The sequence below is a fragment of the Candoia aspera genome, chromosome 2, assembly GCF_035149785.1.
Source record: "Candoia aspera isolate rCanAsp1 chromosome 2, rCanAsp1.hap2, whole genome shotgun sequence".
NCBI lineage: Eukaryota > Metazoa > Chordata > Lepidosauria > Squamata > Boidae > Candoia > Candoia aspera.
Genome location: NC_086154.1, coordinates 224,566,976 through 224,594,639, shown reverse-complemented (window position 1 = coordinate 224,594,639; position 27,664 = coordinate 224,566,976). Strand labels below are relative to the sequence as shown.

Sequence of the window (27,664 nt, the reverse complement as noted above, 5' to 3'; positions counted from 1 at the left end):
AACTGAAAAGGACTTGGCGCGTGTGCTAGAGTCCTACTCCCCCACTCCTTCCCCATCCCCACTTTTGGCATATACTACTCATTGAAGGAACACTGAAAAACAAGGTTATCAGGCTTTATCAATTTCTCACAAACTTAATGATATAGGTAACATTTGATTCCACCATTAAAATAATTTGTGGTATAGGTAGTCCATCTTCACACTTTACAATCTTAATTTTCACATTTCATTTTTTCCATGTAGCAAATTTGCAAAAAAACACCTTACCTGGTTTAATAAATGCATTCCCCATGATAAAACTTTTTGATATGCTTGATTTTAAAGCTAAGCCAAAGCTTGTTAACCATGATAATTTTATACTCTTTCAAAATAAAACAGTGAGGAAGTTACTTCAGAATTTAAGCAGTAAATGTTTTGTTGGTAACAGCTGCACAACACATCATAAGTCATTCAACTACTATTCCCCCAATACAGAGTAACTTGACTGACAAGGCTGACATCAGGGAACTCATCTCTGAACGAATACGCCAATAGCTGAATGGCAGAATCCTCCGTTACCACTGCCTGAATGTCAGATAGCACAAAGAAAATGTTACAAAGGTCAAGGCATGGAGATGGCTCTTTATAGCTGAAAGTACAACTCATTAGTATGGAAAACAATGAAAAAGGCCACAAAGCCCAGAATTAGCATCCCTTTTATCAACTGCTAAAAAAATTATAGGAATGAGAAAAGCTCTCATATATTAGATGAGCCCCTCTACTTAGTGCCTTCAGCAATTTAGAGTAAATTTACTACAGTTCAGTTTAAAAGTTCCATATATATTACTATAAAATACATACAGAGAGCGCAAGGGAAGATTAGAACAAGAACTATATTTTATGAGAAAAACAAAACAAGCACTACTAATTCTTTTTCTTTTAAAGTAAATCGTTTACTTTAAAACCAGTTTACTAGGTTTCCATGGCTTCTTTTAAATGTTTTTCATTAATATTCTTTAAAAACAATCCCAGGATTCAACTGAATTGTTTTCTTAGAGGTTTTTTAACAGTTAAAATGATGACTGCAAAGTTGGTTAACCTCTCTTGTTGCTTCTTAGGAAATTTATACCTTTTTATTTTACCTGAAAATTCATAAATGCATAAAGACATAAATAAGGGAAGCTTGAAGTTTGTATTAGGAAATTAGTAGGCTAACCCATTAGACTGCCCTTTGTCCATTTCATCCAGTTCTGCTGCTCACTCACTAATAAAAGCTGTTCAGTATTTCAGGCAGACATCTTTCATATCCATACTATCATGGACCCATTTTCAATTTAAGATGCAAGGGATCCAGGTCTATTTACACTGCACTTTCTACTTTTTTTCAGATGTCAGAATATTTTAAGAATAGGACATTACAGGTAGTCTTCAACCTACAGCATTTGGGATCGGAATTTCCATCGCTAAGCGATGCAGTCGTAAAGCATGACATTGCTTAGTGACAGCAATCCCTGCAGTCCCAGTTGCCCGTTAACTGAATCCCACGGTTAAGTGAGGCAACTTCCCGTTGGCTTCCCACAACCAAAGTCAGTGGGAAAGCCAGGAGGAAATTGCAAGTCACAGGCCAGCAGGCAGGTAAGTGGCTGCTGCTGGGTAGGGGAGAGCGAGGGGGTGCATGGGGGTGTGGGAAGGGTGTGCGGGGTGTGCAAGAGGTGCTGTGTGGGTTGGGGAGGGCACAAGGGGCATGGTGTGGGTCAGGAAGGGTGTGTGGGGGTACAGCAGTAGCCAGGGCAATGAGAGTGCAGAGGAGCTGGCGAGGGTGCACAGGTGGGGGAGACTTACCCCAGCAACTTGTGACCTTCCCTGCCAGCTTCCCCATTGATTTTCTGGGGAAGCCAGCAGAGAGGGTTGCAAATGGTGATCACATGATCGTGGGGTGCTTGGCAACCAGTCATAAGTGCGAACAGGTTTCCAAGCACCTGGATCACAATCACATGACCATGAGGACGCTGCAATGGCTGTAAATTCGGGGACCAGTTCTAAGTCCCTTTGTTCACCACTGTTGTAACTTTGAATAGTCACTGAACGAATGGTTGTAAGTTGAGGACTACCTGTAGTCAACTTGTACAGAAGGTTTATTTTATTAACTTAGTTTCACTCACTAATTCCTCATAGAACAATCTGACAAAATACAGTTTGCCAGTATTTCAGTTCTAATCATTAACTACTTTTAATTTTTAAAAATATATTGCATGAAACATAAACAAAATTAATTGGATTTCCAATATACTTTGTGAATGCTAGATACTTATAAAAATTTTTTTTTTTCCAAAAATGGGTGGATGATTTTAAATCAATCCCTAAAATTAAATCTAACTCACTACCTTCTTAGGTACAGCATGTCATTCTACCTTCTGCAATGCTTCTCTTGAAAAATTCACAAGTTCAGGGCTTCCAGTGGGGGATTGGCATCTTGAGATGTGTCTCTGTAATCTCCATGGCAGACCGGGCATCACAGACTTTTTTTTGGACTCAGGCAAGTTTTCCTAGAGCTCAGAAGTGTTCTCTAAATTAAGGAGAACCCCAGGAATCACCCCATCTCCTCTCTGGATGGCTCAAAGCAGCCAGAAGACTGCAAAACAGTGTTTCGTGATCGACTGGTAAGCTAGCAGCTGGAAGGCAGGGGTTGTCATCTTTTCCCAAGCTGTGCTGAAGCTTTAAATGGACTCAAAATCTGCCCACCCCATTTCTAAGACATCATTTTTTTCCCTTTTTAATTATTATTAAGGAGAGGCTCTTTGCAACAAAGAAACGTGAAACCTCTTTGTGGCTTTCATTACTTTTGGAAGTTATTAATTTGTTAATTTGGCGTTTTAAAAAAATGTATGCTTTTTCTCTTTTTTCTTTTTAAACTATATTGTTGGATTTAAAGACTTTTGTCTGTTTACTGGTATTCTTTTCAAAGTTTGAAGGATCACACTTTTTATAAGAATTTTATTAAACTTCAAACAAGCTACAGAAAAATAAAAAACTACAAAGAACTAAAAAGATGTGAAAAAACAGAAATTAAAAAAAAATTTTTTTAATTTAAATTCTGACTTTTAAAAGCAAGAATATATAACAATTATCCATAATCAATCCCTTACTCTATACTAAACCAAAGTCAAATTATTTCTATAAATCATTCCATTGGCACATTATAAAAATCACTAAATACAGTTGCCCCCTCCCCTTATATTAAAAGAAAAAAGAATATACATATATAAACCTCCTAATCAACTTCCCCCCCAAAGATAACATTTATTTGATTATTTCCTTCCTATTATTGTTCTATACATTCCTGTCTACTATAATAAATATCAAACTAAAAAACAAATTGTCTACCATTATACTTAGTAATACAGCAATTTTAACAATCTTAATCATATCAGACCCAAAACCAAACGTCATTCTTTTTTTTTTTGTTATTATACCTTGATAATCTTAATTCAAATTGTTAAAGGTAAATGAAGTCAGCCAAACCCCTAAAACAATCCAGATAAATATACTTAAACCCTTATCGCACTTAAAAATAAACGAAAGCATTTACATACTCCATATTATACACAGAGCTTTTTTCATAAAGAAATCAGACAGCCCAACTGCTCCCCTCAAAAACTCTGACTTCTCTTCAAGAGAGCTTCCATACATATTAACCCCTTCTTTTCCAAGGCACTCCACCAAAAGATCCATTTCACTTCTGGCTTGCAAGTCAATCTGTCCCTTTAATTTCTTCAAGTCCACTATCCAATCCTCCTCCAGCATCTCAGCAGAAGTCGAAGAGACATTCCTGATACTGCTAAATCCTCTATTCCATCCATGATATTACCAACCAGGTACGACATTTTAAAGCTCATATCTTCCACAGTGCCCTGAACGCCTTGCATAAAAAGTTGGTAAGAATCAGAAAGAATTTGCTTAAGGTCTCGACAGAAATCAGAGGAAGTCTGCTTGAATTCCTCCATGTCTCACGCGATAGATTATGGGTCCCCTAGGAGCTTAATCAGTGAAAGCTGAAGATATGAAGATGTTTGAAAGTGGTTTACATGAAGTAAGAGTGAACAGCAGACTGTTCTCAAGGGAAAGTGAACAGGAATCTGAAGATTCAAATCAGCTGATTCAATGTGTAAGAAAATCGTAATTTCTTTAAATCCAGTACAAAAATAGTAACAGGGAGACAATTATTTACCCTCAAATCCTCCTTAATATTTGGATGGGAAACAAGCCAGAAGTTTAAAAAAATGTTTAAAAAAAATTAATCCCCAAAATAACGATAAGAGCCAAGACAGCCTGCTCCTCCTTGCTGTAAAAAGCCTCTCTTAGGGTAGGTAAAGGTAAAGGTTTCCCTTGACGTAAAGTCCAGTCGAGTCCGACTCTAGGGGGCGGTGCTCATCTCCGTTTCTAAGCCTTGGAGCCGGCGTTGTCCATAGGACACTTCCGGGTCATGTGGCCAGCATGACTCACGGAACGCCGTTACCTTCCCGCCGAAGCGGTACCAATTAATCTACTCACATTTGCATGTTTTCGAACTGCTTGGTGTGCAGGAGCTGGGATTAACAACGGGAGCTCACCCCGCCGCGCGGTTTCGAACCGCCGACCTTCCGATCGACAGCTCAGCGGTTTAACCCGCAGCGCCACCGCGTCCCTCACACTCTCTTAGGGTACATAAACTTAAAAAATTATAAATTGGGTGATTTAGAAATGGGGTGGCCAATCTTAATGTTCCTTTAAGGCTACAGTGCGGCTTGGAAATGGTGATGTCCCAGGCTTCCAGAAGCTCTTACCAAACGAGCACAAATGCCATTTGCAATCCTCTGGCTACAAGTCACCGTTCCGGGGGACAGATGGGATGATTCCGAGTGTTTTCTTTGTCCGTGAAAACACTCCTGGGCTTTAGGAAAAACCTGCCTGAGCCCCCCCCCCAAAAAAACTGCTGTGTTGTCAGTTCTGCCCATGGAGCCTGCAGGCACAGCTGTTCAGTCCACCATGTCCCCACTGGAAGCCAAAAGTTTGAAGGATTACAAAAGAATTAACCACTTCATTGAATTTGCAGAGCTGAGCTTTGATCTATCTGCTCTTGTTCCCATGAGAACATCTTTATTTTCACTTTTCCAAGTGATTAACACTTTCTGTCTGAAAGAGCCTTTTGTCTAACATCCTGAGGCCCTAGAGGGTGCCATAACGTTGTGAAGGGACATGGAAGATTTTAAAGATATCTTTAAGGAGCTGTACCTCAAGGTTACTTATGTGTTGGATGATATTTTAGAAAGTTATCTTGAAAATAATGTCCCTGTTTCAAAGAAAAAAAATGAGTAACATTCTAAAGCCAAAAAGTGACGGGAAGAAGATTCACCTCTAGAATGTAAATTGTGAAGAAGGAAAAACTTTGGGTGTAAATGGAATGGAAATGGCTGCATTCTTGGAATATCAAGACCGAAGACAAGATTTAAGTCTCAAGGGATGGAAGGTCTTTGAAGATGAGTTGGATTTTACAAGGCAGATTGACAGTTGCAAGGAGAAAGCTATGTCTGTAACATTAAGATATGTAAATGTCTTAGTTTATTTTGAAGTGGGTTAACTGTTTAATTGTGTTATAAAAATGCTTTTTTTATATATCCATTTTGAGGGGATAAATTTCCTGTTTTACAGGAAATGTTATGTTGAGAATGGAAATGCTTTATAGAACTAATGCTTATTCTAGTTTGAATTAGAGTAAGAGATTGATATTGACTTATTTATATTTTTGTTGAAGAAAGTTGGAAGTCAGTATGTATGTATTACGTAGTATGTCGTAGTCTTTTTTCACACTTTTTAGTTTTTCGTCGCAATATACTTTATTTCATTTCTTGAAGTTTTTATGTATTTGTTGAAAAAAAAATTAAAGCTTTATACATATATTAAAAAATCACAAGTTCACTTATGGCCTGGTTATTGTATACTTTTTGGCTCCTTACCTTAGCCTAAACTTCTATATCTTTTCTAAGCTTTTTATTTTTCCTTCTGTTTTCTTCCATCAAATTCACTACCTCTGACTCTACTGGTTATTCTATCCCTTTCCTTCAACATCCCCTTGGACTCTGCCCATTTAGAACCCTACCTGCTGAGATTCCCTTCCTTCCTGTTGTCCTAGTTTCAGTCTGTTCTACTAATTTAATTTTCATACAGTATAAGTCATTTTTATTCCAGCCAAACAGCTACCAATTTGCTCCAAGAAGTTAGACTATGATCATTTTTCTGCCAAAAAGCTTTTTTTCTTTTAGCAGGTTGAATATTCATGAGCATTCTCAAAACTAATGAAAATGCTGATGAACATGAATTAACTAATCTCAACAAAACAGAAAGCAGAATCATTGCTACTAGTTCCATCTGCAATATTAATCAGATGTTAAGCATACTTTCTTAAAGCACATGTGTAGACATGAAGAAGTAAAATAAAATACCAGCCTTCCTTAACTTTGTATGCAATGACAATAGGATTACCGTGATTTTTGAAATTAAAACAAAGGAAAGAGAAAAGTAGCCAATCAGCAAACCTGACTGGGGTACTAGCCAAAAACAAGGGGAATGGCAAGCTACAGCTGCTCATCTATATGTCAGCAACTTACCCAAGATTAGCATCAGGCTTTATTAGTAAATCATGTAAATATACCCAAGATTAGAAATTGTTAGCTTTCAATTTAGAAATCTCAAACTCAAAGGTAATTTTTCTTCAGGTTTTAGCACATTTATTAATATTCTTATATTGCTGATTTTTCCAGTTAAATTCAATATTAACGTGGTTGATTTCAGATCATAAATCCACCAGATTAGGGAATGTTCAAACTTCTTTGTACATGGCTATGTACAAGGATAATTACATGAACTAAGAACCCTATATTGTTTATGATTTAGAGTTTTTTCTACAATTTCAAGTTGTAGTAATAACTTCTTACTGGACTATACATCGTGGAAGATTGTTTTATTTAACCAGTTCTAGGGGTTAGCCCAGAAGTTACAACTTAAGTACATTAGGCTGATTTTTCCTCTACTATGTAATAAAAGCAAAGTTCTTAAAGAAAGCATTTTATCAACATTTAAAACCAAATAAATTAAGTCTGTAAAAACCTGTGTTTCAATTTTGCTAAACTCCCATACCAAGCAGGTAAAAGGGGATACTTAAGAAGAGTTTGCCAGTGAAGGTTGGTGAGGAAGTTTAGGACAGAATGCATAGCAAAATTTCCTTCCAAATCAATAGTTGATTAACCTAACAGCCTAAGAAACAAACAAGATAAAATATACTGGTGGTGATTTAAGAAACAGGAGTGAAGATGAAACAGGAGCTGTGTCTTGCAATGTTCATAGCACATTTGTCTTTCTGCCTGAGAAGACCCTGGCATCTATTTGTAACAAGTATAAATTTGTAGCAGTCCTTGAAGAAAAAGACTGGGGATTGGAGCGAACACATCAGCACACTTCATCTGATGAGACAGGATGAAGATTTATCAGTTCAAAAAAAAAAAAAAGAATGTTCTACAACAGAAACTGACAGTGGAAACAATTATAATTATTATAATTTTATTAATTATTATTATTCCATAAGGAAGACTTCAGAACAAAGGAGTAAATATCCAAAAGCATGAAACACAGAAAATCTTAGTGAATGAAGCTGGCAATGCTGTACTATATGAAATAACAGTGACAAGGAACTTCTAATTATCCCATCATCTGTTGGGAACCAAACTCTTTCAAACCTGGTCCTTGAAGAAAACGTCTTACTTGTCTTGCTGACAACTTTGTCTTTCAGAGGAAAGTAGACATGCGACAATCAGCTAATCTTGACTTGATACTAATCCATAGGGAAGACTTAGTCAAAGAAGTGGAAAAAGCAGGAACATTGGAGTAAAGAGAATGTGTAATGTTGGACTTAGTGATTTTTTTACAGTTTATTCTGCATTGGTCCAAGTATTACATCCAACTCTGGACATCATGCTTTAAGTATGATTTAAACGCTCTGGAACAATTTCAGGTAAGCGCAGAAAAAATAATCAGGTGCTAGAGCCTAGAACTCAAATCTGATGATGAGACTGAAGGAGCTGAACACATTTCAGCTATTGGTAAAGTTGTTTAGTGAACATTAAAAAATTATTATATGCAATGATTTATCCTGTTGGTGAAATTTTTCCAATTTTTGTGAATTTGCATCAATGACTGTTCCTATTTAAAAAAAAAAAAAACCTCCTGCAAATTTGCATCAATGACTGTTCCTATTAAAAAAAAAAAAAACCTCCTGAAAACTCTGTGCATGGTATTGCCTAATAACATTACCAAAATTCATAATTCTCTGACCTAGAATATTAATCTGTTTAGCTTGCCCTGTTTGGTTTTATTACAAGACAAATATTATAGACTTCTAATTCAAAATGTAAAACTAGATTGTTTGCATGCATTATCAACATTCAACAGGTTTTTCAACCTTAAACCTCATGCTTTTGAGTGAAACTTATTAACAGCTGCAGGTTCTTTCTACAATAAAAGGTAAAGGTAAAGGTTTCCCTTGACATTAAGTCCAGTCGTGTCTGACTCTAGGGGGCGGTGCTCATCTCCGTTTCAAAGCCGAAGAGCCGGCGTTTGTCCGTAGACACTTCTGTGGTCATGTGGCCAGCATGACAGTCACAGAACGCCGTTACCTGCCCGCCGAAGCGGTACCTATTAATCTACTCACATTTGCATGTTTTCGAACTGCTAGGTTGGCAGGAGCTGGGACTAGCGACGGGAGCTCACCCCGTCATGCGGATTCGAACCGCCGACCTTCTGATCGGCAAGCTCAGCAGCTCAGCGGTTTAACCCGCAGCGCCACCTCATCCCTTCTACAATATGATATAATAAATTGCTGTAAGAAATAAGATGCATCTGAACCAATAAAATCAGACTGAGTATCACAAGCATTTTCTGTGCCATCTGCTATTGCTCATGCATTCTCTGGTATTTAAAGAGAAATCATGTATGATTTTACACTTAACCACAAGTGAATAGAAATCAACCATTTTTAATGTGATATGGTTGAAAAGCCAGAAACAATCCTTTTTTTCTATTTTGAAGTATATTCCATGTTTGTATGTAGCTGGCCCCTATGTCTCTGTACTTGTAGGCATACTTGAGATTTTCCCTCTAAGTTAAGACATCTGGACTGTGGTAGGAGAACTTCTGAGATTGTTCCTTTTTAGTTTTCCCCACTAGCTTGGAAGGATAGCTTGTTTTTCATTTTGATAACTATGTGTTTTTATCTGCATAAGAGGAATAATTATTAATAATGCAGAGGGGAAGAAGGTACTGCCCCAAGCCTTTCTAGTTAAGTTACTAGCCATGGTTTTGCTACCATGGCATTGATGGCAACTCTGGCTGTTGGTTCTTGGGCATTTGATGTGGGTACATTTTGATGTGCATAAAAGTCATTTTATCTGGCATAGTGTAGAATCTACTCATGGCAATGATGAGCTTATCTCAGTAATTAGCCTACTCTCGTAAATGATCATATACTCAATCTGGTATTTATTGGTTTGAATGATAATCTGTGTTTTACCATTAGTAAAACAGAGAATTGAGACCCACTGGGGTTTTTAACCTCTGCCAAAATTGGGGCCCAGTTAAGATTGGGGGACTTTATTGGCAAGGTAACCAAAGAGTTAATGAAAGTCCATATGGATCTCTGGAATTTAGAGTTAAGCCAAGCCATAAATCTGACATCCTTGAGAACTTGTTCTGGGGAAAAACAAGGATGTCTCTTTGGCTTACTGAGGAACTTCAGGCAATGCAATAAAGAGTTTGTTGGCTAGTGAGATGGTGGAATGAGAACTGGTATGACCTTCTATGCAACACCCTTTTATATAAATGAAGTGCCTTCAGTGGTCTTTTCTCAAGGTTAAATATTCCTAGTTCCTTCAATCTCTTCATTAGCCTTCATAGGATTTAAGCTTTTAGTCAACTGATCATCTTTGTGACTTTCTTTGAAACTTTTCCAATTTTTCTGAATCCTTCCTAGAGTATGGTACCCAGAACTGGACACAGTATTTGGCGTGGAACCTGACCAAAGCAAAATAGATTATTTCTTGTGATTTGGAAATTATATGTTGATGCTGGTCCAGAATGCAGCCGCGCGGGCTATTCTTGGTGCACCTAGATCGGCTCATGTAACACCTTTGTTGCGTGAGCTGCACTGGGTGCCAGTTTGCTTCTGGGCCCAATTCAAGGTGTTGGTTATCACCTTTAAAGCCCTACATGGCATGGGGCCAGGTTACCTGAAGGACCATCTCATCCCCATAACATTGACCCAGCCCACCTGATCATGCAGAGAGGGCATGTTACGGACCCCGTCTGTAAGAGAATTTCATCTGGTGGAGTCCAGGAAGTGGGCCTTTTCTGCAGTGGCCCCTGTCCTTTGGAACATCTTGCCCCCAGAGGTGAGACATGCCCCTTTATTCCTGACTTTCAGGAAGGCCCTGAAGACTTGGTTCTGCCATCTCGCTTGGGGCGGGAAGGTGGGTAGCCATTCTTGGGGGTGGCTCGTGCCTTAGAGTCCCTCCCACTGGATTGGAATCTTAGACCCACTTGGATTTTATATTTATTTATATTGTATTTATATTTGTAACGTTTTATTTTTATGGGATTTTAACGTTTATTGTTACTGTATTAATTTTATTGTAAACCGCCCAGAGTCCCTCTTTTGGGGGAGGTGGACAGTAACAAAATTTGAATAATACATAAAATACTTTGATGCAACTAAAACTGCATTTGCCTCTGGCATCATACTGCTAACTCATATTCAGTATGCAATCAACTAAAATTCCTAGTTTGCTTTTTTTACAAGTATTATTACCAGGCCAGATATTCTGCATTGTATGTCTTTCTTCTGGTGGGTTGCTTCTATTATATGTTTGATTTAGAGCCTCTTTTCCTGGAATTGATAAATCCTCATCCTTTCCCATCAGCTGAAGTATGGCCACACACTAATCCAATACATTCACTTTTTTTCAAGGATTGCTACAAGTTTTCATTTGTTACAAATATATCCTAGATTGTTCTTGAGCAAGAAAATAAGCATGCCACAATTACAGACTCCTACCATTTATCTGTACTTTTCTTCTTTATTTTACTTTGTTTCTACCGTAAGTAGAAAAGCTTCTATTTATTCTTCTTGTTCCCTTTTTGGGCTCTCACACTGATCAAATAGAACATATTGACTTGATGGGAAAACCTGTTATTTCTTTTACATTATTGGATTACTTTCATTTAACTGAATCTGGGTTCTTGGAAGTCAAAGGCTAACCACTCATGTGCTTGAGCTTGTGCTTTTCATCTAATAAAAAAGCTAGAGAAAAATTGGCAGAAAGAATGAGAAAAACTGATTTGAATTAATTTACAATATAAATTAATTCACAAGTTATAAATACTAAATATTGAATTAGCAGTACAACAAAAACAAGATCCAAAACCAATGCCACAGTAAAGATAAATAATGATCTATCATGACTGAAAGATGTGTTAGCTCACCCATTGATGAAAATTCCTCCTAGTTAGCTAATTTTCATTTTTGACAAGTTGGATAATTTCCATTTTTGAATAAAGACATTGTGCCTTCATCATCCAGAAATTTCTGGGTAAATGGGTTATCAGGATTCAGGCCTCAATTCTATACCAAAACAGTTTAGTAACTCTGGTTGGTTTGCAATTCCTTCTCTCATAAGCTTTCCTTGTTTTGCAAAATAAGAGAGTCTACCAGCCATTACTTCAGCAAAGGATCGTTACCTTGTCGTGGTGCTGGAACTTGAGCACCTCAATGATGCCATGAGCTAAACCATGAAGGGCCACCCAAGACGGGAAGGTCATGACAGAGAGGTCAGACTAAATGCGATCCCTGGGGAAGGTAATGGCAACCCACCTCAGTATTCTTGCCGTGAAAACTAAATGGATCAGTACAACCAGAGATATGTCGGTATACCATCGGAAGATGAGACCCCCAGGTCGGAAGATGGTCAAAATGCTACTGGGGAGGAACAGAGGATGAGCTCAACTAGTCCCAGACGTGATGACGCAGCTAGCTCAAAGCCGAAAGGACGGCTAGCGGCCGACGGTGCTGGTGGTGAATGGCGAATCCGATGTTCTAAGGATCAACACACCATCGGAACCTGGAATGTAAGATCTCTGAGCCAGGGCAAATTGGATGTGGTTATTGGTGAGATGTCAAGATTAAAGATAGACATTCTGGGCGTCAGTGAACTGAAATGGACTGGAATGGGCCACTTCACATCAAATGACCACCAGATCTACTACTGCGGACAAGAGGACCACAGAAGAAATGGAGTAGCCTTCATAATTAATAGTAAAGTGGCTAAAGCAGTGCTTGGATACAACCCAAAAAACGACAGAATGATCTCAATTCGAATTCAGGGCAAGCCATCTAACATCACAGTGATCCAAATATACGCCCCAACCACAAATGCTGAAGAAGCTGAAGTAGAGCAGTTCTATGAGGATCTGCAGCACCTACTGGACAACACGCCTAAAAGAGATGTTATTTTCATCACAGGAGACTGGAATGCTAAGGTGGGCAGTCAAATGACACCTCGAATTACAGGTAAGTATGGCCTGGGAGAACAAAACGAAGCAGGACACAGGCTGATAGAATTTTGCCAAGACAATTCACTCTGCATAAGAAACACTCTCTTCCAACAACCTAAGAGATGGCTTTATACATGGACTTCACCAGATGGACAACACCGAAATCAGATTGATTACATCCTTTGCAGCCAAAGGTGGCGGACATCTGTACAGTCGGTAAAAACAAGGCCTGGAGCTGACTGTAGTTCAGATCACGAACTTCTTCTTGCACAATTTAGGATCAGACTAAAGAGATTAGGGAAGACCCACAGATCAGCTAGATATGAGCTCACTAATATTCCTAAGGAATATGCAGTGGAGGTGAAGAATAGATTTAAGGGACTGGACTTAGTAGATAGGGTCCCGGAAGAACTCTGGACAGAAGTTGGCAGCATTGTTAGGAGGCGGCAACAAAATACATCCCAAAGAAAGAGAAAACCAAGAAGGCAAAATGGCTGTCTGCTGAGACACTAGAAGTAGCCCAAGAAAGAAGGAAAGCAAAAGGCAACAGTGATAGGGGGAGATATGCCCAATTAAATGCAAAATTCCAGAGGTTAGCCAGAAGAGATAAGGAATTATTTTTAAACAAGCAATGCGCGGAAGTGGAAGAAGACAATAGAATAGGAAGGACAAGAGACCTCTTCCAGAAAATTAGAAACATTGGAGGTAAATTCCAGGCCAAAATGGGTATGATCAAAAACAAAGATGGCAAGGACCTAACAGAAGAAGAAGAGATCAAGAAAAGGTGGCAAGAATATACAGAAAACCTGTATAGGAAGGATAACAATATCGGGGATAGCTTTGACGGTGTGGTCGGTGAGCTAGAGCCAGACATCCTGAAGAGTGAGGTTGAGTGGGCCTTAAGAAGCATTGCTAATAACAAGGCAACAGGAGACGACGGCATCCCAGCTGAACTGTTCAAAATCTTGCAAGATGATGCTGTCAAGGTAATGCATGCTATATGCCAGCAAATTTGGAAAACACAAGAATGGCCATCAGACTGGAAAAAATCAACTTATATCCCCATACCAAAAAAGGGAAACACTAAAGAATGTTCAAACTATCGAACAGTGGCACTCATTTCACATGCCAGTAAGGTAATGCTCAAGATCCTGCAAGGTAGACTTCAGCAGTTCATGGAGCGAGAATTGCCAGATGTACAAGCTGGGTTTAGAAAAGGCAGAGGAACTAGAGACCAAATTGCCAATATCCGCTGGATAATGGAAAAAGCCAGGGAGTTTCAGAAAAACATCTATTTCTGTTTTATTGACTATTCTAAAGCCTTTGACTGTGTGGACCATAACAAATAAGTTCTTAGTGGTATGGGGATACCAAGTCATCTTGTATGCCTCCTGAAGAATCTGTATAACGACCAAGTAGCAACAGTAAGAACAGACCACGGAACAACAGACTGGTTTAAGATTGGGAAAGGAGTACGGCAGGACTGTATACTCTCACCCTACCTATTCAACTTGTATGCAGAACACATCATGCGACAAGCTGGCCTTGAGGAATCCAAGGCTGGAGTTAAAATCTCTGGAAGAAACATTAACAATCTCAGATATGCAGATGATACCACTTTGATGGCTGAAAGTGAAGAGGAACTGAGGAGCCTTATGATGAAGGTGAAAGAAGAAAGTGCAAAAGCTGGTTTGCAGCTAAACCTCAAAAAAACCAAGATTATGGCAACCAGCTTGATTGATAACTGGCAAATAGAGGGAGAAAATGTAGAAGCAGTGAAAGACTTTGTATTCCTAGGTGCAAAGATTACTGCAGATGCTGACTGCAGTCAGGAAATCAGAAGACGCTTAATCCTTGGAAGAAGAGCAATGACAAATCTCGATAAAATAGTTAAGAGCAGAGACATCACACTGACAACAAAGGCCCGCATAGTTAAAGCAATGGTGTTCCCTGTAGTAACATATGGCTGCGAGAGCTGGACCATAAGGAAGGCTGAGCGAAGGAAGATCGATGCTTTTGAACTGTGGTGTTGGAGGAAAATTCTGAGAGTGCCTTGGACTGCAAGAAGATCCAACCAGTCCATCCTCCAGGAAATAAAGCCAGACTGCTCACTTGAGGGAATGATATTAAAGGCAAAACTGAAATACTTTGGCCACATCATGAGAAGACAGGACACCCTGGAGAAGATGCTGATGCTAGGGAGAGTGGAAGGCAAAAGGAAGAGGGGCCGACCAATGGCAAGATGGATGGATGATATTCTAGAGGTGACGAACCCGTCCCTGGGGGAGCTGGGGGTGTTGACGACCGACAGGAAGCTCTGGCGGGGGCTGGTCCATGAAGTCACGAAGAGTCGGAAGCGACTAAACGAATAAACAACAACAACCAGCCATTAAAGGGAGATACAAAAAAACAACCAACTGTCCAAGTTTGCAGTGCTTTGTGTCTTTACTGAGTCTGAGTCAATCTGACTATTTATTATTCAAGAAGGAACCCATAACAGAGATAAGACCAAACCGCCCCCATCAAATCAGCATCAATATAACCATTTCATGGGCTCTGCCATACAGTCCAACCCACATGCCTGGTGAGATAGCCATGTCTTTAAGGCCTTATGAAAGGCCAACAGGATTCAGGCTAATCTAATCTTGGGGGGCAGGGGGGAATGATGCTCCAAAGACCAGGTGTCATGATAGAAAAGGGTCTCTTCCTGAGTTCCATCAGATGGAACTCTCTAACAGACAGGACCCAGAGTCCAATGGAGATAGGCAGCCAATAAATTTAAATAAATAAGTCTCTCCTGCAGGATCTGATGGGACAGACATAATCAGGGAGAGGCAGTTCCTCAAATAACCTGGCCCATGCCCTGAAGGGTTTTACAAGTAACTACCAGCATATTTAATTGAACCCAGAACCATACTGGCAACCAATGCGTCTTGTGGAGCAGAGGTGTAAAATGCATTGCTGCATTTTGAATCAGTTGCAGCTTCTGGATGCTCTTCAAGAGCAGTCCCACTGTGAAGCACAATGAAGTAGTCAATTTGGGAGATGACCAAGGCATGAGTGACTACAAGGAGAGCTCCCAATGCAGGAATGGGTGCAACTGGTGCACACCACGAAGCTGTGCAAAACCCCTCTTAGCCACAGCTACTAGCTGTTCCTTGAGCAGGAGCCACAAGCCCAGGAGGACCCCCAAATTGCACATTGTTTGGGGAACTGAAACCCCATCTAGAACTAAAGATGGAAAGTCCTCCCAGATAATCAAGCCAAAAAGAGCCTCAGTCACTTCTATAGGGCCTTCTCCAAGGCTACAGTCCAACTTCGAAAAATCCAAGCAACTTTATCTGACAGATGCCTAGCATATTCCTCACAGCAAACTTGCAGGTTAACCTGTCAGCCAGCTCTTCCCAGAGGGCCCCAGTCACTTTGAACAAGGCTGCTTGATGGCTATCTGCTGATGCAATAAGGGAGAAGAAATACTGATGTTTTGCCACTCTTACTGCCACAAAATAGGCCTTAACAGCAGCTCTAACTTGTGCTCAGTCAGGTTCACTCCTTGTTGCCCACCAGCAGCACTCTAGAAGTCTCTTTACCCATTTTATCTCCCTCAGCTCCTCTGTAAACCAAAGGGAGCTCTGGGATCCATGGGAGGAGAGAAGCTGCATGTATACAATCTCATCCAAAGTCCCATTCCAGGCAGGTGGATGTCATGAATATGCAGAAGATGCCCAGTTATATATCTTGTATATTTTACTTTCAGTGGATATCCTGAACGGATGTTTACAAACAGTGATGACTTGGTGGGGGGGTTAATAATTGAAAATTAAATTTGCATAACACATAGGTACTCTTGGTGAAGGGTAAATGTGAACCAGATCTGGTTGTATATCCAACTATGGATGAGTTGCCCTCTCTCTGAAGGAGTGGACATGCAGTTTTACATTGTTCCTTGAAACAGACTGATTAGCTAATATCCAGGTGACATTCCTCAGCTTCAGCTGCTGTATTAATTGCAAGTATTTTTGGAACATACTGACCTTGTCAGAGTGACCCATGCTCTTGTTACCTGTTTAGATTACTTTCTGCATGGGAGTGCCCTTGAAAATGTCTGAAAAGCTATAGCTGCTCCAAAATATGACATCAAGAGTTTTCACTGGCTTTAAAAAATAGAGGACATAATACTACTCTTATTCGAGCTGATCACTTACCAGTTCACTTTCAGATACAATTTAATGTACTATGACTTTTAATGTAGTAAACAACTTGTGATCAAGGTTCCCAGAAGACTGCTCCCACATGAATCAGTCCAGCCTGTAAAAAACTACAGACACTTCCCTCCAAGATCCCACCCTCTCTGAAGCCAAGCTATATCCACCCAGAAATGGGCCTTTTGGATGAACACTCCAATTTTACAGAATCTATTTATCTTTGATTGTCTATTCACATTTCTAAAGCCACCCAATTTCCTGATGACTCTGGGAGACATATAGTATACATTGAAAACCAAAGTAGTAGAACAATATCAGACAACAGAAAAGGACAATCCATGTGGTAGAATAGAAATAAGAACCCCTCAAAAAGGGAGCCAACAACTCACCTCAAAGCCTAGGGAAAAAGCCAGACATTCAAGCTTCAATTAAAAGAGAGCAGGGTTTTGTCCTAAGGGGATGCTGTTCCAGAAGTCAAGTGCCGCATTGAAGTATACTTCCTGGGTTCCATCAGATGACACTGTTTAATGGATCGGATGGGATCCTAAGGATGGGACCTTGCTGACTGCCTCTTATAGGACAGGCAGAAATGAGGGAGACAGTCCCTCAAATAACTGTAGGGCTTGTAGGTGACAACCAGCACATAGAATTGCATTCAGAAGCCTACTGGTAACCAGTGTAGTTTCCAGAGCGTAAGTATTACATAGGGATACCAAAGCACGCCCATGACTATTGCCGCATTCTGGATCAGCCGAAGTTTCCAAGTAGTCTTCAAGGGCAGTCCATGTAGAACACATTGTAATAGTCCACATGGGAGACCATGAGAAGAGCCTCTCAGTCCAGAAACAAGCACAATCAGCACACAAAAGAATCTCTGCAAAGGCCTTCCACACCTCAGCTGCTACCTGCTCTGTGAGCTGGAACTACGAATCCAGGAAGACCCTCAAATTGCATTATCAGTTCCATCTGGGGAACTACAACTCCATTCCAAACTAGAAATGGAAAGTCCATGGTTCCAAAAAGTCCACGTACCCATAGCCACTTAATCTTGATAGTTGATTTTAAGTCCATTCCTTCCCATCCAGACCCACAGCCGTTATGCATTGGAACAAGACCTTGACATCATCACTTATTCAGCAAGGGTTGAGATATATAGCTGAGTATCACTAGTGTACTGATGGCACCTGCCCCTGTGCTGACAGACAAGCTTACCCAGTGGCTTCATATAGGTGTTAAACAAGAAGGGCAAGAGAATCAAGTCCTTTGGCAACCAGGAGATCAGGAGTTTTGGACCCAATTTATTCCCCATCAATACCAACTGAAAGTAGCCTAACATACCCCCACAACCAATCCCTACAGTCATTCCAAAAGGATACCATGTCAGTGGTATAGAAAACCACTGAGAGATCAAGGAAAGACACCATCCCCATTCCCACTATGCTAGAGCAATCAGTGCTGTTTTTGTGCTATGCCCCACCATGAACCCTGACTGAAGAGTTCAGATAATTCATTTCCTCCAGAATTCTCTAAAGCTGTAGCCTGACCTCTTCTTCTGATAGCCAGCTCAGCCTCAAAAAAAAAAAAAAAAAAAAGGAAACAAAACCCTGAGATGGAGGAAGCTGCGACTTGAGATGGCTGAGGAACATTCAAATCAGCCGGAGGCTGCGGAAGATGAGGGGCTGGATCCAGGACCTCCCCCCAGCTCTGAAGTACATATTGCTAAGCACAGAGCAGAAGAGATCTGTGAGGTTTCTTACATGGCAAGGGTATTCCTGCCCTTGACTGCTTGAATTTGATGCCAACTCCATTTAAGAGTAGTTGCTGCCCACAAGTTCTCTGTTTGAAATAACCACTCTGTTTACCAGAAACCCTGTCTGTGCCCTGAACTGCTGGTTATGGAAATTCTGCTCCTTTGTGACCCACACCGGTTGATGATTTCACTACGACACTCTGACCCTCAGACTGTGACTCTGACTATACTTTGGCTCACTCCTCTGGACTTTCTGATTATGAGCACGACCATCCAGGAAAGCTAAGGGCAGTCTTATTTTCTACCAATCTGGCATTTAATTCACTTAAAATATTAACTACCAATATAAAAGAATTTCAAAATTCAGCCTAATAAGAGCATAGGTTTTTTTAGACAGAGGGTCTCAGCTTAACTTTGTAAACTGCAAATAATCCAGCTATTTAATTGCTTTCATCTTTTTTTACATTAAAACTGGTAGCCCTCCTGAAAATATAATGTCAGTGGAAAAAGAGTTCCCAGTAAACTTTTCAGAATGCTTCAAAATTTCAATTCCCAAGATTTTCTAACAGAAGTTATGACAGGTCATAGTGATATGATTCAAATCTTAGATGATTATAACAAGAATTGTGGATTTTTAATTTCATATATAAATTTGGACAAGTATAATCCAACTATTAGTTACAAAATGGAAAATTTATGATATCCAACGTTGAAGCTTGAGATTTGGTAATGACCTTGCTATGTTACTACATTCTGAGAATACTTCCTTAGCATGACTACTGACCATGCATTTCTTACAACATTTTCAACATTATTATTCAGTCAACTTCACTATCTGGGCTTTGGAATGATCTTTAATGTGTGTTAATCATCTGTTTCCTCTCCATAAGCTAATTTTTTCCTTGCTAAATTTGAAAGCAGGAATATTGCTTTCTTGTAATATCCAGTATGTCTTCTAGACAATGTATTTTGCAATGCAAGAAATTTTATAGCAATGGCATTAGAATGTTTATAATGAAAAAGCAGCACCATTTATTAATTTTGTATAAATTATCCTCAACCCTAGAGATTCCCTGGAGGGGAAGAACATGTCTGAATTTCACTATACACTGCCACAGGCAGAAAGTGAGAGAAACTAAACAAGCCCATCCTGAAGGAGAGAAAACGCCTGCAGCTGCAAATGACCTATTACATGTCTCACTGGAAATGTTTTCATGTTGTAATTCGTTAATTTCAAGAAAAAAGACAATTATCAACACCTACAGTTTGTTCTTGTGTTGGTATTTAATTTTATAAAGGGTTTTTTAAATCAAAGATGACAGATATTTAAAAGAACACTTTTTTTCAGAAGATTATGATACTACATAATTTTTGAATGAGAATCCCTGTAGCAGATTTATTTCCTAATTAGTTATAGCAAGAAGGTTTGCAACAGGACACAGAAATGCTTGATTTTTATTCCAGAACTAATATTCTAGTAGATGAAAGAATGTTTTTCAGATATACTTTCAACAATTTCAATTAGCAACTTTTTATCTCTGTTGAATATCATGGTCTTATTTTTGCTTTGGTGGCTACACAGAATCCTAAATATATTAATATGATTCATTGGGATTGGAATTTAAACAGTTACAAGAAACCATAGCAAATTATCAAATATTTTATAATAAAAAATGAAGAATTGTATTACAAACTGACAGTCTTCTAGTTTACAGGTCTGCCAAAGAAACTTTATAAAACTCTTTGCCAGAAATCTGAGCTCTGCAGTAGATTTTTCATGAAAAATCTCAATGAATGCTTGTGAAAGGTCTGCAATGGTGAATATGGTGCAGCTCTTCAGAGAGCACAGCAAACAACCAGTTGTTCTTTCAACTCTTCATATAGGGGCAGAATTATCAAAGTATTTGCATAAAAATTCTTGTGACTTCCCCAGATCCAAAATTAATAGAAAAGGAAGATTATCAATCAAAGGCAATATTTGTAGCTCAGGGTTGAACTGTGGAGTCCTTGGTGCTCTCTGAATCGTTTTCCTGCAGACGTTTCTTTCATACTGAAGATGTTGCCTAGTCTGGCAATGAAATGTCTGCAAGAAAACAACAAGGCCAGAGAGCACCAAGGACTCCACAGAGGAGGATTATTTAGTAGTTATGTATAGGGGAATCCACAGGTTTAAAAAGTTAAGCTGTGACAGTGTGATCGAAGCTCCAACTGTTTTTATATTCAATGCACATTAAAAACAGGTGGAGCTTCAATCACACTGTTGCAGCTGCCATCTTGACTTTTCTGACCACCCCCTGTGGACAGCCCTTGGCCATTAAAAGCCAAAATGCAAGCCCTTCCCAAAGCACCAAGAAAGAGAAGAGTAAATGAAGTACTAGTTGTCACTGCCTGAAGGCATCCACGTAGCTTTGGAAAGCAGAGTAATAGCACGCATGTACCTCAACGTCAACAACAAAACCCCTGAACATTGTTATACATTTTATACTATGAATATAGCCACCAGTCCTATGTAGAATTCTAACCGGTGGAAAACATGAAACCTGTGCCACTGTGAAACTGTATTAGCTTTAGCTTTCTGTCCTGAGTTATTAATCTTGTTCTTATTTCAGATGTTGCTGTGCAATTATGAATATACATATCCACAAACCCACACCCAAACACACTGACTGTATATTTGTCTGAGTACTTTTGGACAGGAAGGCAATAAATGTATGTACATTTATTAACTGTTTTAAAATACTATAGAGATAAAACAATCAATTCTGAATCTATGAAATATTCAGCTTATATATGCAGAATTACTCTTTCAACTATAGCAGTAATTTTGTTTTTCTTTACAGTTTCTAAAAAGGGCAAATATTAAATACATAAACATTGGCAGGACTCTTTCACTCTGAACCCATTATTGCATTATTTAATCCATATTTAGGGTACTCCACACATTATTTTGAGGCATTTCTGTATCTCTGAGATTCGAAAACCATGAGCTTCATATCATATGGAGAAGGAAACAGAAAGCTCTATGTTCAAACAAAGAAACAGACATTTCAAAATGGGTTGCTATCTCATTTTTGTATTCTCTACATATTTCATTTTGTATTTAATCTTTATCAGTACAGATATCCATTTAAATCTTGTTAAATGTTCCTGAAAATTAATTTGTATTAGTTCTACATATGTATTTAGTGACAATACATTCTGCCGTGTATGTGAAAAGAAGAAGCATGATTATTGATTATAGAAAGAACAACACAAAATTAATTATTTTATTATGCCTTCACACAGCTGAAAGATTTCTATTAAAAAAAATCTTAAGAAAGTAAACAAAAGGTTAAAGATTAATAAATAAAAGAAAATGACTACCTTTTTCATTTTTAAGCAAGGCTAATGAAAAATGTTCAACTAATTATTACATTTTATTGACAGCAGATTTCCCTGGGGAGGTTATTTAAAAAGTTTAACCCCTGAGCAAGTTATAGTTTCTCTTGCCTTTGAAAGTGTCAAGTGCATTGATTGTAACTGCAAGAAGGGTTATCTTCTGCCTAGAGATTCACTTCCTTTACAATCTTAAACACTGTCTCCCTCCCAAACTGGCTTTGATTCATCAATTTAAGCCTCTTCAGCTGATATGAAAGGCAGAAGCAGCACAGAAAAGAGACCAGCAGTTAAAATGAAATACAAAGTGGGGGAGGATCACAAATCATGGATATGATAGGACTAGGCTAGGGAGAAAAGCAGATTTGAAAAAGACTTCAGAGTGACTAAACAAGAACAATATGAAAGAAATTAAGCATATTTTTATGCTTGCTTCCTCTGCATTTAAACTCATCTCACTTGATTGAAATTCTCATCATACCCAAATCATCAAGGCTTTTTATATACTTTCATAAGTCTACAACTCCTCTCTCTGTTGTTTAATTTCCAGAATCACTGTGAGGAATCCCACACAAAGTACTAATAACACAGAATTCTAATATCCCTATGAAGAGAAAATACCACTTAATTCTTAAAACAATACAAAATATCAATATTTGCTAGGAAAATTTTTCCAGTATTTAAACATGTAGAAGTTTATTAAAACTGAAAAAAAAACTTCTGAAAACATCAAGACTATGTAGGAGTAGTAACAAAACAATGCTACAAATCATATCCCATTATAAAACAGATTCATTAATATTCAGAGAAAAGACATGTATTTACTCCCATAATCTTCAAAACTGAAACTTCACACCACTATTAAAATTCAAGTACAGCTACTGCAAGGAGACTTATGCTACTCTGCACATGAATCACAGACTGTGTTCCCAAACTTCCACAAAGTAATTGGATTTTCAGAACTGCAAGTGGTTTTATTCCATTTCAGTCATGACAGGGCCAGGAGGTAATGATACATCTGCCATGATGCAACAAGCAGACCTGTCTTCTGTCAAGAGTTGAAATCATAAAGGAATAAGCTGTCATTAACAACCTCCCTCCAAACACTAGAGCTGTCATCTCATTGTTTTGTTCTACTGGCTTGGGGGGTAATGTGGCTTCATATAGTCTGTCAATGAGAATTTAACTATCCTCCTTACTTTTCCTTAAGCCACTTTTTCTAAGCTTACACAAATCTATGACTAATTCTCAACATAAAACCAACTGTATGAAATATCCATGTAACCATCTTTTGGAAATTTATTAATTTAATGAAAATTTCACATACGCTATTATGTATTCCTAATAAAAGCTTATTATTATTTTAATTGACAGTTAATGCTCTGATTATTTCTTATAACTTATCTCCTAAATTCATTTCTTACTGGTTGAAATGAAACAAATTCTTCTGGTGATGGAACTACTTCTTAGTCTCCTTATCCCCACCCCACCAGCCTTCATGTATCCTCAGAATCTGTTCATAGTAAAAATGGAGATTGTGTGGGGGCTGCAAAGAGAGAAGAAAATCCTCGAGTACAAGCACAACACTGGATTCTGCCCTTTATCAATGCAAAAATGATTACCTACCATTACACTAAAAATATAAAAATTACTATAAATTAACTTAAACCCCCAAAATTCCAAAAGTGTACAGAAGTGTATTTTAAGACAAATTATATTATATGGACATTGTGTGCAAATATGCTATAGGTTTTTTGCAAAGTAAGACCAGTAGGATAAATGAATTCATAGAGGTAAAAACCTAGGAACAAACAGGGTTAGAGCAGATGCTATTTTATGGTAGTTCTCTTTCTATGAAATAGCTTCCCTACCCTGGAAGTCAGATTGGTGTCAATTCTGGTGTGTTTTATGAAGGTTGCTAAGGCAGAACTATTCCATAGGTCCTTTGACAGCTGTTGAGACCCAAGGTGGGGTAATACTATTATATTGTATTACTGCTGTGTATTATATAGTCTGTTGTTGTTTTTTTGTATTGATACTGTGGTTTATTTTATCTTTTTTAAGAGTATAAACTGCCACGAATCACTGACTTTGCAATATACAAATAAATTAAATAAATAATAGATTCTGGACAATCTGATTTTATAAGAGATACCAAACCTCTGATCTAATACTAAATTATTAGTGTATATTTTAGCAATTTACTCTAAGATCCTAAAATGACAGTTGTGGCTATATTTGATATGCAAAAAGCTTATGTGCAGACTAAATTTCTGGAGCATATGGTGAGATAAAATGGATTGTCCTTTATTCCTTGGTTTTACTCCTGCTGCTCAAGTTCTTACAAATTAGATTATTTCCCACCAGTTAAGATACATCATGCAACTTGTCAAGGATTCTTTATATCCTATTATTTTAATTTGGTTCTGGAATCTTTAGCTTGTCTCAGACAATCCAAAGACATTCAAGGTATCCCAGTGATGGAACTGAACACACATTGTTATTTATATGCAGATGATATATTGGGCCTTATTAATAATTACCAAAAGCCTTTACCTAATCTTGTACACTATGACAGATTTTCTGGATATACAATACATTGGAATAAATCTAATATATTGCCAATCAACAAAAAAGATTTTATGGAAATATGCAAAAATAGGGGTTATTTATTTTCCAGAATCTCTTACATATTTGTGAATAATTATTTCAAGAAAAGCATTTGTTAGTAGATGTGAATACTATGAGCTGTATGGCTTAGCGTCAGTGTTAGCTGACCGCTGAACACAAACATTAGTAAAAGTATATGGAGCAGAATAAATGTTAAAATGAATTAAAGCTCAAGATTGTTATATCTTTAGAAAGATACCTATTTTAATTCTAGTTAGATACTTTAGAATCAATAAGCAAAACCTGCCTTCTAAGATCAACTTATTATAATAATAGGCAGACAAAATTTATATTTGAGAGTAAAATGAAATTTTAAAAAAAATTCCACTTTAAACAAATCATTATATTAATTTCTGTTTTAAACCATATATGTAATAATAAATTTCAATATAATATTTAAATATCCTGAAACAAAATAGAAATTGCATACATGGTTTGAAAATAAAAGAAGTACACATCTGACATGCATTAAGATAATGTATACACCCAGAATTGTGAACACTAATCCCAAAAAAAAAGTCCATTAAAAAAGAGGTGCCCCTGAACCCTTAAGAGTCTTGTATGGTCACCCAAAAACTTTATATGCAGTTCCCAGAAACCTCTAAAAGTTGCTACTAAATTTAAATCTGTGTTATAAATTGTAGATTATTAAATATGTAACTGGATAATAACCATATTAATTATATTAAATTGGAATTAAATTTAAATTCAAAACAACCAGATTTAATTTCTGTCCTGACCCTGTCTACCATTTTGGGATGACTGGCCTCCAACACATAGTGGTAAAAACCCAGGAACAAACAGATACATTCAGAACAGATGCATTCAGACACCAAGTATGACTCTCAGTTTGGAATCAGTTTTGCACCTCTGTTTTAGGAAAACCCTAAAATAATTATCTTACCTCTATCGCTCTTTTAATATAAGGAATCTGAGTGCCACTGTCCAGATCTTCATTTATAATAAGTCTTCTTGCCCACTGTCCTGCTCTGACAACACCACTGCCTTGAATTAAAATCATCAGTTTGTCAGGATTTGTCATTGCATCCTCACTCATAAAGATGAAACTCCTCGGTTCAGTCTCTTCTGCATCTATCTAAAATCAAAACAGCCGAACATTTAATGAATATAGACTATATTCACTAAATATACATAACAAAAAGTTATATACAGCATATTTATTTAGCATATGGCATACAATGTCAGGGAGTCTACAATGTTTTTACACACAGTAGACAGTAGATGTTCTGGCGCCGACAGTTAGTTCTTTGTTATATATACACAATATACACAATATACAGTACATAACAAAAAGTTACTTGAAAAAAACACTGGCTACAATCAGCAGTTCAGATACTATTTATGCCTGATATCTAAAAAATAAACCTCTAGCCAACATAGCCTTACCAAAAAGCAAAAAAAAGGGAACATACTGTCCTCAGTAGTCCAACCAAACAGCAAACCAAACCTATCATTTTCCATTATTATCAGTAGGTATCTTTTTATTTGACTGTTCGATTTATATATTATCCTTTCTCCAAAAAGCCCAGGATGGTATTTTTGAGGTAAGTTAGATTGAGAGAATGGCTAGGTTCACAGATCATGCTAAGCCATAAACCATAGTTTAAACAAAATGTAATAGTAGAGGTCATACAGTGTGCTAAACCATTTATTAGAAATGTATAGCAACAGCTGAATTTTACCAGTTTCACTTCTTCAAAACAGGCAAATCTCACAATGACCCCTCGTACTAGAGAAACTGAAGGTGGGTAGGAGAAAGATAAGAGGAGGGTCTTTCCCTTGGCAACAAGACCAAGATCAGGAATGGACAACTTAATACCACAGGAATCCCTGGAATCCCTGCTATCATAATCTATTTCAAACAACAGTTAGGGATTCAGACACATACCCAATACCTTTTAATTCTTTACCTTACTTAAATATTAAGCTTAATTGCTCAGCTGAGAAGTTGCAAAGCCCTGGGTTGGAGGTGGGGAAGGGAAATCTCATTTCTCCAGAGATGCTGAAACTAAATCCTCAATGGTGGGCCTCTATCTTGGCACCCCTATTTACCTACATTGATAATCTGCTGCAGATTCCCAAGGAATGGAGTAACTCTTTAGTAGTTCCAATCTATATAAAGGCAGTAAAACCAACCCACTCATTACCATCCAATCACCCTCCTGTATATAATTAGTAAATTATATGTGAAACATCTCTATTACAAGTTAGCTAACTGGATGAACCAAGAAAGAATATTAGCTGTGGAACAAGCCAGCTTTAGATCAGATTTTTCAATACTGGATCAATGTATTACATTAAATTAGATACATAATGAACAATGTTACTCCCTCTTGAGGAAGAATGTTTTTGTGATGTTTCTTTCTACAGCTACAACAATCAAGTAGCTGGCAGTTGGCTGGTTTTAAAAAACTGTACTTTCAAAGAAATCTTGTCTTTCACTTATAAATTTTTTTCCAAGATCATTCTACTATATCTTAGGGGATTTTTGCTGGGCTTTCTCTCTCATCTTCTGCAGATAATGAGGACTCAGTTTTATAGCTTTATATACAAATAATAACAAAAAATTGCAATTAGAGAACCAACTGTAAAATTAGAAGAAAAATGTTTATTATAAAGATCCATGCATTGTAAGTTGTTTAGTTAATCTATCTAAAAATAAATTAGTCAAATATCTACCAAAGTTTAGAATCAGCCTCTACAGCTTTGATCTTAATCACATTTGGAAACATTCCTTCAAACCAATTTGTCTTCAGAGTGCTGTGATTCATTAAATGAAGCTTTCACTAAACAATAGCCATAAAAAGGTCATAGTAGTACACAATCACACTTTATTGACAAATCAAACTAGTTTACCACAGCAATGAGAATGTCCCTGGCAATTTATATTTTCATGATATAAATCTATTTTTCTTTTAAATGATTGTTACAGTATATACAAATTGTTATGGTCGTGATTTCATTTTAAAAAACATGTTAGCATTTCACCCTACTACTTCACTGGAATGGAAACATTCTTTCAATTTCATTT

General features: G+C 37.8%; 1 protein-coding gene across 7 annotated transcripts in view; it reads right to left on the bottom strand.

Moving 5' to 3' along the window:
- ARB2A (ARB2 cotranscriptional regulator A) overlaps positions 1-27,664 on the bottom strand; it is a 274,667-nt gene that overhangs the window by 212,099 nt on the left and 34,904 nt on the right. For all 7 annotated transcript variants that reach the window (XM_063295416.1, XM_063295420.1, XM_063295415.1 and 4 more), the window contains exon 6: positions 25,517-25,708. In XM_063295416.1, coding sequence (XP_063151486.1) covers positions 25,517-25,708 — 192 coding nt within the window. The remainder of the gene's footprint in view (positions 1-25,516; positions 25,709-27,664) is intronic.